Source organism: Nematolebias whitei, chromosome 22 (genome assembly GCF_014905685.2).
Source record: "Nematolebias whitei isolate Nwh7 chromosome 22, NemWhi1, whole genome shotgun sequence".
Lineage (NCBI taxonomy): Eukaryota > Metazoa > Chordata > Actinopteri > Cyprinodontiformes > Rivulidae > Nematolebias > Nematolebias whitei.
Window position 1 is genome coordinate 12,134,515 of NC_056519.1, and position 14,148 is coordinate 12,148,662.

General features: G+C 43.1%; 1 protein-coding gene across 1 annotated transcript in view; it reads left to right on the forward strand.

The window, feature by feature from the left end:
* Positions 1-14,148, forward strand: part of cacna1c (calcium channel, voltage-dependent, L type, alpha 1C subunit) — a 200,286-nt gene that overhangs the window by 184,366 nt on the left and 1,772 nt on the right. Inside the window, exons 36-47 of the mRNA XM_037695828.1 lie at positions 588-653; positions 911-1,002; positions 6,504-6,666; positions 6,796-6,923; positions 7,002-7,098; positions 7,211-7,313; positions 7,694-7,795; positions 7,891-8,018; positions 8,153-8,293; positions 9,472-9,836; positions 12,725-12,853; positions 12,947-13,074. Coding sequence (XP_037551756.1) covers positions 588-653; positions 911-1,002; positions 6,504-6,666; positions 6,796-6,923; positions 7,002-7,098; positions 7,211-7,313; positions 7,694-7,795; positions 7,891-8,018; positions 8,153-8,293; positions 9,472-9,836; positions 12,725-12,853; positions 12,947-13,074 — 1,642 coding nt within the window. The remainder of the gene's footprint in view (positions 1-587; positions 654-910; positions 1,003-6,503; positions 6,667-6,795; positions 6,924-7,001; positions 7,099-7,210; positions 7,314-7,693; positions 7,796-7,890; positions 8,019-8,152; positions 8,294-9,471; positions 9,837-12,724; positions 12,854-12,946; positions 13,075-14,148) is intronic.

The following is a 14,148-nucleotide window of genomic DNA, read 5'->3' on the forward strand; positions in this document are numbered from 1 at the left end:
GTGTTTGGACCAGTGAGCTAGTGTTTGGACCAGTGTTTGGACCAGTGGACCAGTGTTTGGTCCAGTGAGCTAGTGTTTGGACCAGTAGACCAGTGTTTGGACCAGTGGTTGGATCAGTGGACCAGTGCTTGGATCAAAAATGAGCCATATCAGATCTTCACTGTCAACCGTTTTAAGCAAAAAAATTTACCAAATTAGACCTAAATTGACCTCTGTTTAAGGATGTAAATAGTAAAGGTAAAGCAGTTAAACCAACTTCGGAAAATAGTATTTAACCTGGTTGTCAACAACTTCAGTTTGCACAAAACCGTGAGTTTGGGCTCCTAAAAAAAAATCACTGGTTGGTGCCAACTAGCTGAGACTAATAGTGGTTAGTAACAACTAATCAGCACTAGCCCACGTTGTAATTATCTAATAAAACAGATTTTGAGTTGCTCTTTTTAACTCATCTTTTTAGTAGTACTAATTCAAGAAATATGTCTTTTTGGTGATGCAATTAGCGAGAAACTCAGCTCTACACATCTGGATAGTTGACCATAGTTTTCACTCTGGGTGACTTGTCACTAATGTGTTGCATCTCCTTTCAGGCTCTGCCCTACGTAGCATTGCTTATAGTGATGCTCTTCTTCATTTACGCAGTCATTGGCATGCAGGTAAGCTGTTGCCTCGTTCCCTGGAGCTCCTTGTTTCTATTTCCTATTAATCTTTCTGGTGCAACTAGCCCTTCTTGTTTACCAGAGTTTCTGTTTGGCCATCAATCTCCACTTTTCTTCCTTCTATTGTTTTCAAGTTCTTTGACTCTTCTCTATCGCGTGTTGTGTAATTAATTTTTCTAATAATCATTGGGAGACTCTGATTTAACTTTCTGTATACTGTTGATACACTAATCTTGACCTCATTTTCTGTGCAGATGTTTGGTAAGATAGCTCTGCGGGACCACACGCAAATCAACAGGAACAACAATTTCCAGACATTCCCTCAGTCGGTGCTGCTGCTCTTCAGGTGAGAAAATCATAATCCTCGTTTAGCATCATTATTTTAAACATTTAGACTATAAGAGGGACAACTGAGGAAATTTAACATAAGTGAATACTAAAAATTTAAATCTAAAATTTGTCTAAGAAACGTTGGTTACGTACTGTAACCCCAGATTCTATGAGTATAGGCTTCGCCCTTTAAGGCCCTCGCTAGTGGGTTTATCCCGTCATGCAAAGCATCGCACTGAAAAGTTTAGTCCACGCCCACCTGTTGTGTGGGCCCCACCCAGTCCGTATAAATTACGTTAAGAGCGGGTAATCGGCTCCCAAATAGCTCTTTCTTCAGCCATTTAGGAGCCAGTGAGGCCCGGCGCTTAAAGGGCTACGCCTAAACTCATAGAATCTGGGGTTACAGTACATAACCAACATTCTATTTCGTATAGGCTTCGCCCTTTAAGGCCCTCACTAGTGGGTTAAAAGGCGAAGCATGATGTGGTCCTCGCCTCACTGGGTCCATTCGAACACCATATGAAGCGCCTGCTTGCCCAAAATATGTCATGTCACTCAGCTCTCCATGTGCGTAATTGAGTGTTGCGTAATTATGCCTACTATGCACAGACGCGTGCTGCGTAGTTATGCGTTCTGAGTGCATGAACGCCCCAGAAAAGTTTTCAACGGGGAAAAAGAAGAGGCTGAAAAGGGCAGTGAACCAAGCAGATCCACGGTTCTTCAATATGAACAGATTAATAATAATAAGTGAACTGATTATTAATCAAATGAACTGATTGGTAACAATAGTCATAAACTGATTAGTGACAATAGAACAAGAACAACAGTCACAACCTGTGACTGATAACATCTCACACGTAAATGCATCTGAGATGCGAGTTTACACGAGATTCCATGAAACAACAATATTCATTCTGTTAAGGCACTAAGGACAGAATGCGTCATGGAATAAGCCGACATATCACGTAAATAGAAGCGAATAAATGAACAGGGTGTTGACCACGTGGCCGCAGTGCAAATATCCTGCATTGTCATACCATTATGCAAAGCAGTTGAAGATGCAATACCCCTGGTCGAGTGCGCCCTGAGGTTATCAGGAGGCTCTAAATCTGATGCTCTGTAGGCTTCAGAAATGGCCTCACACAGCCAGTGTGACATGCGCTGTGTGGATAACGGGTGACCTGCAGATGCATCTCTTTAATGCACAAACAAATGTTGAGTCTGACGCATTGCGGAAGTGCGTGCTATGTAGCACATCAACGCACGCACAGGACAGAGAAGTTGGAAAGATGCTTCTTCTAATTTGGGGGGGGGGGGGCCTCCAACGATATCGCTCTTGATTTAAAAGAGCTTGTGATGTTTTAAGGCATAAATGCTGGGTTAGGTCTCAGATCACCTGAGTTGCCATCAGCCTGAATTCTGAGACATGACGGAGCGACAGAAAGGGCAGATAAATCACTCACCCTCTTAGCGGATGTTAAAGCCAGCATCAGGGCTGTTTAAAGAGACAAGAATTTAATTGGAACCTGATTCAGTGGCTCAAATGGAGCTTTGATCAGGGCTCGCAGAACCAACGTTAAATCCCCCTATGGAGCAAGTGGGCATGAAACAGGCCTGCGTCTCTGTACACCTTTTAAAAAACGCTTCATCAGCAGATGATTAAAAGCTGTTCTGTCCCCGAAACCTTTGTGTCAAGAAGAGATGGCTACAGCGTACGTTTTAATCGTGCTGAATGCCAGATTTCTGTCCATCAGCTGCTGCAGAAAGGACAGCATGCCACCTAGTGGACATGAGGTGGCCTCTACACCTTTCGCTGTACACCAGCACTGAAAAAGCTGTCCACTTTGATGTGTACAGCGCTGTGGTAGATGCAGCACGTGAATCCTGGATCGTACGCACTACATCTTGAGAGAAACCCATCCTCTCCAAACGGAACCATTCAGCGGCCAAACCCAAAGGTGCTGGCTTATTTCTGGGTAACTCCTGATCCCTCCTCTCACCTGGAGGAGAGCGTCCTCCCTCCACGGCAGTTTCCACGGGCGCCCCAATAACAGGCGTCATAGAATTGGGAACCATGGTGCGTTCACACGCTCGGGAGCCACCAGGAAAGCTGTCAATCCCTCCTCCTGAACTCGGTTCAGAAAACCATGATATCAGAGGGAGTGGAGGAAATGCGTAAAGAATCATTTTGGGCCACGGGCTGTGAGCAAACGCGTCCACCCCTAGCGGTGGTTCGTCTCGCAGGCTCAGTGAGAACCATAGTTGACACTGAGCGTTCTCTCGTGTTGCAAACAGGTCCATGGCCGCTTTGCCAAATTTCTGCCACGTCTGAGCCATCAGCTCTGGATGTGGGGTCCCGTCCCCGTGACGTGGACCGCCCCTGGACATCACATCTGCCCCTTTGTTCAGAACACCGGGGATGTACACTGCTCTGATGGAGAGCAGATTTTGATGTGTCCAACACAGCAACCGTCTCGCAATGTGTAACACTTGGGCTGAGCGCACACACCCCTGCCGGTTTATGTATGCTGCAGTCACTTGTTGACTGTGTGAATCAACACATATTGATTCCGGAGCACAGAGGCAAAGTGTTGAATCACATACAAAACAGTGCAACCTTCCAGAACGTTTAAATGAGCTGTTGTGTGAGGTGGCCACAGCGCCCTTACAGCTCGGGATAGGCATGTTCCCCCCAACCTGACAGGGACGAGTCTGTGAAGATTGACACGTGGACTCCCTCCGACAGAACCAGGGGTTTCCCCAGTGTCGGAGGTCTGTTCTCATGGAGGGAGGTACAGCGATCATCTGTTTCTTCTGCTTTACCGGATCCACACGCAGACGAGCAAAACATCTCTGGAGGCGTCGCATGTGGAGTAAGCCCAGCGGAACCACTGTGTAAGCTGACAACATTATCCCTAACAGCTTCCTGACGGGAATGGCTGTTACCACTCTGCCAGGCCTTACGTGGCGGAGCTGGTCTTTTAGAGTTTTGATTCTCATCTGTGATAAACAAGCCCTCATGGTGATCGAGTTAGCTCCACTCCAGATAAACCATCGTCTGGGCCGAGAGAATCAAGCTTTTCTCCCAATTTATGGCGAAGCGCAGATTTAACAGGTGTGACGTCAGCACCTGGATCCGCGCTGCTGCTTCCTGTCTGGAACAGTCAGCAGCAACAACTCGTCTAGGTAAAATAAAGTTCTCATCCTTGCTCTGTGTAACGGTTGATCGGGATGTGGAAGTAGGCGTCTTTCAGATCAATGGAGATAAATCAATCATTTCACTGAATGTTATCCAACCGCTGTCTGGTTGTCAACATGTGAAACTGTGTTCCTTGAGCTGTGGTGATTCTGGAAAATAAAAAAAACTGTTTTGAGGACACTGGCTCGTTTGTGTGGAGGATGTGTGAGGAGAAGCCGTTGTGAGGTCATTCGAACTGACAGACAGGCTGAATCAGACACTTTAATCTTTGAATGATGTTTGTGTTTTATTTCAAAACTCCTGTCATCATTTGCACACATACATCTCCCACAAGGAGTCATTCCTGAATCGTCTCCCCCGTGAGCCCTGTGGTTTGTTATCCCAGGGCGCCGCCTGTTGGCGATCTCTGGGAAACGCTGAACCGCTGGTTGCCAGGATGAGAAGGGCTGTTCTCTGACGGGCGGGGCTGGCGGCGGAGTGGGAGGACGCTGCTGCAGCTGTGGAACATCTCTGTTTGCTGTCTTTGGCCACGATGATCCTTCCAGCGGGCCGGGGGGCGGGATGAGGCGTGCGGCTTGGTCAGATGGTGCACAGTCTCCAACACCTCCTCCAGCTTTTTCGATTTCTCGAGCATGTCCTTGAAAATTGGCTCCGAACAGCGCGTCCATCATGATGGGGCCTTCCAGCGAGTCCATCTGCAGCTTCTCCGACAGGGAGGGGGAGTGACAAGCCAGGTGGACCTCTGAACCATTGTCATCCAGGCTGCGATGCGAGACAGGCAGACAGCAGATGAGGCACACGGGTTGAGGGTGACGTCAGACGCCCTGCAGAGGGAGCTCTTCATCTCCTCAGGCAGGTCTGTCCCTCCGGCCTCTGAGATGCTGTACGTCAGCGGCGAAACGTTATTGTTCGCTGCGGCCGCCTGGAACGCGTACTGGTGAGCTCGGTTGGAAAGCGACGTCATCGTCTGGTCATGCCTCCCTGGAGGCGCAGGACGCTGGTCTAACCTAGACATCTTTGTTCCGAGAGCCTCCACCAAGCTTGGCTCCGGGGGGTCACCGAGGGGATTTCCGCTCGGTAAAACCCTCCACTCTGTTGATGGGCGCAAATGTGGAAACCAGCGCTCTCAGTCTACCAGGTCCGGCTGCAGCCTCGTTCCACTAGAACGTCACTCCTGGGAAACAAGGCCAGATGGGATCAGGACGGCGAGCCGGGGTGGAGTCAAAAAACCTTCCCGCTAGATCATCCGATCTGGGCGGGGGAAGGAGAGGGACGGAAAAAAGTCCCTTCATGTCAGCCGCCTCCTGGATTTTGCCAGGCAACTCCGAGAGGAGGGCACCAACGGTTGGGAGCGGTGTGGTCGCCGATGCAAAAAGGCCCGGGGGGGTGAGCATTTGTTCAGCCCCCCTTGTTCCGACACTAGGCTCTCCAGGAGGGAGTGAGCAGCGGGGGCTGCTGCTGACGTCGCCTGTCCCAGAGGAACCATCCGATTCGCTCCGAGAGTCGGCGATAAAAGGAAAAAAGGGTCGATGGCGTCGTTCAGCGTGTAGAGACCCACCACTGAGAAATATTCCTTGGCGCTTACCTTGAAACAAGGCTGCTCGTCTGCTTCTCCTCGGGGAGAACTCACCGGGACGGCAGGAGGTTGGCGTGGCGGGACCCCAGGCAGCCTTAACAAAGGTTGTGCCGGTCAAGCTGGACAACTTCCCTTCTTTGTTCTTCTGACAGTGCTATTAGCTTGCTGACGAAAAATGGGAGCCGATTACCCGCTCTTAACGTAATTTATACGGACCGGGTGGGGCCCACACAACAGGTGGGCGTGGACTAAAACTTTTCAGTGCGATGCTTTGCATGACGGGATAAACCCACTAGTGAGGGCCTTAAAGGGCGAAGCCTATATGAAATGGAATCCAAAATTGACACAAAACACCAAAAAGCTGATACAAAGACCCCAGTATTACAACGATATGTGTGTCATTTTCACCATGGTTGATAAAAATCATGACAGATTTGCTACAGGCTTCTGTTCAGGTGAACATCAACTTTGAAATAATTACAAAGAATTAAGCCATTTAATGTTTTAGCTTTTACTTTTATATGTGATTTACACCAAGCAAAGTGTCAAATTTCAATAGGTAAAGAGTTACACGCCTTTACAATGACATTAGATAAAGTCACAAAATTGTTCATGAAAACATATGATGTTAAGCACAAATCAACACAATGGAGCATTTTTTTGTTTGTGTTTCTGAGTTTATTTTGTAACTGTATATGTCTCTGCATGCATGTGTTTTGCAATGGGTTCATCTGTGCTTTAGATGTGCGACAGGTGAAGCGTGGCAGGAGATCATGCTGGCATGTTCACCCAATCGGCCGTGTGAGAAGGGCTCGACCAACGAAAACAGCACGGCCAGCGAGGACTGCGGCAGCCAATTCGCCATCATTTACTTCGTCAGCTTCTACATGCTTTGTGCCTTTCTGGTCAGTACAGAAGATCGAACAAGGAGGATTTAAGTGGGAAAGAAAACATTTAATTTAATCTTTTTAAATCATAATTTTACAGATATTAATGTCAGGCACAGTAACTAACTGATTCTTGTGCTTTCTCAGATCATCAACCTGTTTGTGGCTGTCATCATGGACAATTTTGACTACCTGACGCGTGATTGGTCAATTCTGGGGCCGCATCACCTTGATGAGTTTAAGAGAATCTGGGCTGAATATGACCCAGAAGCTAAGTAGGTTTACAGAGAGCAGATCAAGTGTGCTGTTGCTGCATTTAAATAGTGTTTACAGTGAGACCTCTGTGTTTTCAGGGGGAGGATTAAACATTTGGATGTGGTCACTCTGCTACGAAGAATCCAGCCTCCTCTCGGCTTCGGAAAGCTCTGTCCACACAGGGTGGCATGCAAGGTAAAAACGGTCCCATAAATTCTTTAAAATGTTTGTTGTTTAGGAAATCACTAGCATTATTTTTAACTGTGTGTCACTGCGAGCTGATGTTTTTCTGCTTCATCTCATGTAGCGGTTGGTGTCAATGAACATGCCTCTGAACAGCGATGGAACCGTGATGTTCAACGCCACGCTGTTTGCTTTGGTCAGAACAGCACTCAGGATCAAAACAGAGGGTAACGATTCAAACACAACACTTTTAAGATACACCTGCACTGTATGTACACAAAATTTAAACCGTGTCTCACAAGACAATATGATGTAATTAAGATACTTTTCAGGTTAGATGGAAATAAATGCATTTTGCTATTGACCATTGATCTTGAATACTTGCTTTTCTATTCATTAGAGACATTTTTTTTAAATAAGGTCATGATTTTCAGATGTTTAAAGCATGTTTACCAACAACACAACGTTGAGCTAATGACTTAAGTTTGTATTTCAAGGCAAACGTTATAAAAAACGAGTTCTCCACCACCATCATACAAAAAATGTGTCAGTCACGTCTAAAAGAGAAGCCTTTTTAAAACCGACAGTGTGCGTGTTACCTGTGCAGGTAATCTGGAGCAGGCAAATGAAGAACTGAGAGCAATTGTGAAAAAGATCTGGAAAAGAACCAGCATGAAGCTCTTGGATCAAGTAGTGCCCCCTGCTGGTGGTGTGTATATTGTTCAACTCATGTACAAAAACAAAAATAAAGTCTAGTATATTAATTAACAGTACCCAATTATATTTGTATATATATTTTTCCAGATGATGAGGTAACAGTCGGAAAGTTTTACGCCACCTTCCTCATCCAGGAATATTTCCGCAAGTTTAAAAAGAGGAAAGAACAAGGACTGGTGGCCAAGGTGCCCCCCAAAACTGCCCTTTCTCTGCAGGTACATTTAACCAAAACTTATTTTAGGGCAAGACAATCAGACAACTATGTTTAAATAATTCCTTAGTGATATTTAGAAGAGTTATTTTGGTGAATGAAGAATAAAACAAGCAACACTTGATGGTCTGTGTGTAGGCGGGCCTGCGGACGTTGCATGACATCGGTCCAGAGATTAGGAGGGCGATCTCTGGAGACCTGAACGTGGAAGAGGAGCTGGACAAAGACCTGAAGGAGCCCGTGTCAGCAGCGTCCGAGGACGATATCTTCAGGGTAAAGGTTGGATACACACACCCCCACTCACTCTCCGGAGAGAAAAAGACATATGTGATCGGCGCCAGCTTGAAGCTTCATACACATGTACACGCTTGCATGTGCTGAAAGTGTTGAAAACGCTTGAGAAAAATGCATGTCCTACATATAACCCCAGTTCCAAAATGTTTGGGATGTGTGTAAAATGTAAATTAGAAAATGCAATGATTTGCAAATCTCATAAACTCATTCAGCATTGTTTACCAATATTAAAACTAAGAAACCTTACCATTGTTCCAGAAAAAGAAATGGATCATTTTGAGTTTTAAGGCAGCAAAGCATCTTAAAAGCAACAGTAGTGCCAATCTTTTTAAAGTATTTCCAGTTTTCCATTGAAGAACAAAATTCAAAATGTTTTCATTATTTGCATACTAGAGAACCTCTGCCCATCTTTACTACTTAGACCTTTCTAAAAAAGTTTTTTTAATTTTATTTTACCTAGCCCTCTCAATGATCTGTTACCAAATCTAATTATTTACAAAATCCTCCTCCTGCGGTTTCTTACTCATACTTTTAACCATTTTTTTAATGTACAATTTCAAAGGTTAAACGTTTATTATGATTACTATTCGCATTATGAATAAAATAACAAAATTTGCAAATCATTATCTTTTTTCATTCATATTTTACACAACACCCAAATGTTTTCTGAACTGGGGTTGATGCTTGACTGATTTTATTGCACACGTTGAGTTTTAGAGTTAGGATTTGGACAAATTAAAATAACAAGCACAGACATATTAAAACAATTAGTGGGACAAATGTAGGTTTTAAACACATTACTATAATCATACACTTATCTGCATTTTCTCCAAGAAGGTGAGTTCAGCCTTTCATTTTTACCATCCATGCTCTTTTCATTTTCTCTATTTTGGTTGTTGAAGCATTTTTTTTTTTTTTTTTTACATTAATGCAGAACAAAGTGAAATATTTATATTTTATGTACCAACTATGAATGAGTTGCTCCTCTTGTGCCTCACTTTTAATAGGATTTATTGATAATATTTTGCTGCTGTGCTTGGTTAATGACTGAAGGCCTTTGCTTTGCACTTTCATGCTTCAGTAAACTTTTATAGCTGTAATTATGACCACATACTATAAGTGTTTTGATTTTAACTAGATTTGATCTATTTCTCACTGTGCAGCGTTCTGGTGGCCTGTTCGGCAATCATGTCAACTACTACAACCAGAGTGATGGCCGAGGGTCCTTCCCACAGTCCTTCACCACCCAGCGTCCCTTGCACATCAGCCAAAAGGGGTCCCCGTGCAAAGGCGAGAGCCCGTCTCATGAGAAACTAATGGACTCAACCACCTTCACCCCTTCCTCTTACTCCTCATCAGGCTCAAACGCCAACATTAACAATGCCAACAACACCGGCATGACGGGAGTGGTAACCCAGGGCGGCAGTCGATTCCCGAGCCCGTCTATAAGCACCGTGGACGGCCATAGTGGGCAGCCACTCACCCCCATCCTGCTGCCAAAATCTGCATGGTGCTTCCCTCCAAAGAGGTGAGAGTCAAACAACCTGGCAAAACATCAGCCTCCCACAAAATCAGTTCTTTTTTTCTAACACACCCTTGAAATTTCTCGTTCAAAAAATTGACACTTCCTTGTGGACATAAATATCTTCCCTGTTTCGTTCCATTTTTTTAATGACCTGCTTTTTCTCCGTTTCCTGTTTTTTTTATGTGGCAAACAGGATGTTTTATGACACCCTCATGCGGTATGTTACCAGGGGACAGAGAGAGAATGTGTGTGCGTTCTGTTGGTTCCCAAATTGTGCAGACAAAGATCTCATGATGCTATACAAGCCATAGCTGTCAAGGTGCAACAGGCACACTTACTGCTATGCCCATTATGCTTCAGTTGCAACAGCAAAATCCAGGCTTCATGCTGCAACGAAAACATTAAAGCCATAGATTATCTGTTTGGTGCATTGTGTCCATATTCCTCCTAGCATGGGCTGCTGCTCTTTTATTGCAGATTACGGCACATCTGGGTTAGACTCAATATCAGTTGTAGAAACCTGGGTAAACATCTGAAAGCTCATACTTCTAATCTCTAGTCCCAGAGCAGAAAGAATGTTTGCTATGTAATTTTAGTTAATATGGTTTTAAAAAAATTGTAGCACTCTGTTTATTCTTGTGATGGCGTTGCTCTGTTTAATGCAAACATCCAAGAAAAGCACCAAATGTTCTATATTTAAAGTTTGTAATCCAAGATTAGGTGCTTTATCAAACGCAAACCAAAGTCTAAACTTTCAGATTATTTTTATGTTCTATTCATTTAACAACAGGTTACCTTTCACTGAGGACTGATTATCAACGACAGTATGAGTCAGGTTTTATTAAACATTCATTTAACCCAAAGTTCGCTTGTGGAGCCCTTAAAAATCGGATGAAATAATCTTCAGTCTTTTATTTTTGGGGGAAACTTACTGATTTTTTTCACCCGAGGCTTTTAGAAGTTTACATTTTGTTTGGAGACATGTAGATGCAACAACCCCAGCATTTTTTGTTTTTTTTGTAAGAGTTTCGGAGTAAACAATAAGTTATAAACTACTCATATTCCTACTGACGTTATCTAGAGTGTTGTAGAAATAAAAATTACTCACATTCTTTGACTTTATCAACCTCCACTGTATGTTGAAGTACCAACAACTCCATATCAGAAGATCCTGAGATAGTTTGTATGTCATTAAATATCATATAAACTTAAATTAGTTGATTTTTTTTCTCTATAACTTCATTTAATTAGTCATTTTTCATCTAATCCTAAATTTCAGGGCTGTAACACTTTCCCAAACAGTTCCCAATCCTGGTCCTTGAGGAACACGATCCTGCATGTTTTAGTTGTTTCCCTGCTCCAACACACCTGATTCAGAGATTTAATTACTTCCTCATGTTTTGCAGGACTGTCAATTACCAACTAATTAAAATCAGGTGTGTTGGAGCAGAGAACTAAAACATGCAGGATGGTTTTCCTCAAGAATCCCTGGTTTAGAACAAGTACTGCTGCTGTTGCAGCTACTACTACTACTTATAATAGAAATAATCATGAAAAAATTAGCAAACGATCTCCTTTTCACCAACAAATGTGCCAACATTTTACAAAGACACTTTTGAGTGCATCCTATAGTAATTGGGGTGAGAAAAGCTGAGTTTCGTTGGCATCTCATTCCCCCTTTTTTCAGAGTGAGATGCAAAGTGAAAGCCCATATTGAGAGAACTGCTCACATGCCTCCCATCGTTGATTGATTTCCCATCATCTGAGAGAAAAAAAATCCCTTTTGAATCATGAAAAAACAAAACCTACAATGTCTATCTACCAGTATTGGTATTAAGGTTGCTTAATTCCCAGTAACATTAAACAAAAAGTGGCAGGCCAAGCTGGACACTGGTGATCTTTCATCCCGTCTAACTAGTCCTCACCAACAAATGTAACTAGACACACAACCAGAAGCCTGGAGTTGAAGTCATGATGGAGGAGCGCCCTCTGGTGGCTGGACACAGTACATATCATTAAGTCCAGCCTCTGAATGTGAGATTTTCTTGACTTAAAAATAAAAATACAGCAGATAATTTATTGTTGACTCACGTAATTCATTCCTTGCTGTATGCTCAATTGATTCCTGGTGCGCACATTCTGGATCCAAAAATACAACTTGGTCAAACACATGAATTAAGTATTTTAACTTCAAATTTGGCCACATGAAGTTAATGGTGTCTGTCTACCTGACTTTATGTTGATTGACATAACATGATGTAAATAATTATTTAACCAAAATGCTTTAACAATCCTGTTGTGTTGCTCTTTTCAAGACTAATTTGAAGAATAATAAGATCAAAAGGCACAGTATGGCAGGGTATGTCTCTAAAAGCACTTTTCAAAAACTTTCTCATAAAATGAAGGGAAATTAAATAACTTGTGTTTAAACAATTTAATGAATACAATCTATAACAATATAAAAGTCAAAGAATCACTATGAATTTATGTTAATCTTGATATATTTTCCCCTGCAAATTAAACTTATATGGGATTTTATTAAGGAAACATTTGCTGCCATGTGCTCCTTGTTTTTTAAATCACTCATCATATTCCAGGTTTCGTCTTGAGTGCTTTTTATAATTTTTGCTTTAACTAAACAGCAGTAAACTTGCTTCGCTGCAGGCTTCTTCATCTCCTCCAGTCATATCTTACATGCATAGCTAAGCCGCTCTTGGTTTCTTCCTATGAAGCTCCTTGCAGAATTTTTGCTAATCAGCTGCTTTTTTTCTGTTTTACATAAGTTTTGACCGTTTGTCTACATGTGCCTCCATCTGTGCTGTGTATTTATGTTAACTTTGTGCTTTTATTTGTGTGCTTGCTTGTTTGGTTGTTTGCCCATGTACTTGTAGCTCGGAGTCAAGTGACAGTCATCTGCCAATCATCCAGAGAGGGGAGGGGTCCACAGAGGAGACGTACGATGAGAGCTATGGTGACGACAGGGAGTACCAGGAAGATGACCACTCACTTTCTTCTGACATGTACTGCTGAGAAACATTCACAGTTTAGTCTTCATCTTAAATGTTTTAGCTCACAAGGTTGACCTCATCTCCTCGTTTGTGTGCACCTATTAGGTTGGTGTATCACGATGAAACATGCAAACAGCTGGCTCCCATGGAGGAAGCAGAAGAAGTAGAGGAGCAAAGAAGAGGACGAGGATGGCAGTCTCCGCGAAGAGTCTTCCTCTGCCCAACAACTCTGGGTGAGAAGATTCACATGGATTTTTTTGTCATTCAACCTGTATTTATACAGGTTAGTCTCGTTGAGTCACGAGGACTCATTTACAAGAGACCTGTTCTAGACAGACAACATAGAAGGTACAGACGACAAAAAACTACAGTAAAAATTCAATTAAAATAAAAGTAGTGTTAGAAAACAATAGATCAAGGTGCTGTGAAACAACGTAAAATACTAAAAACAAGAACATATTTGCTTTGATGTTTCTGTTGACCTTATCAAATGTTTAAAACCCCATAAAGAAATTAAGGAGGGCACCTTCAGTTCTTGTTGCAAGGTGTTCCAGGTTACAGTTCAGGCCGCACTGAGGGAACGCTGCAGGTAATGATGGCCTGAGAGCGCACGCTGTAACTGCACTGACGAGGTGATAAGTGGGAGGACATATAAGAAGGTAGCAGACCAAGGAGGGATTTATAGATGAAAATGAATCAGTGTGAGAGCATACGTGTCGACAATGATGACCAACTGACCAATGAGTACAGGGTGCAGTGATGAGTACGATAGTTACAACCAGTTATGAATCTTAGCGCGCCGTGGTAGACAGCATCCAACATCTGCAAAGAGCTAGCAGGGGCATTCATGTAAATAATGTCACCATAGTCAATGGCCGGTAAGAAGATAGCAGTTACAAGGTGTTTTCTGGCATTCAGAGTTAACAAGATCTATTTCTGAAAGAGAAACCCAGTTTTAATTTCAGTTTCTTTATCAAGTTTATGATATGTGGTTTAAAAGAGAGAAGTGCATCAACCAAGATGCCCAAGTATTTGTAAGAATCTACAAACGCAATAGAAACACCATGCATGGATGAGATAGGAGGAAGAGTTATTGGCATGACTTTCTGTTTGAAAACAACATCCCTTTGGTTTTGTCAGCATTTAGCACCAGCTTGAGACGGAATAAGTCTGAATAATGTCGAATGCAGACTGTAGAAGCTGGAAAATCTTGACAACTGTGTTAGCTCAGCAATAAACAACAGTGTCATCAGCATAGAGATGCAAGGATGTGTCAGGAATGTTTTGACCTACATTATTTGTATAAA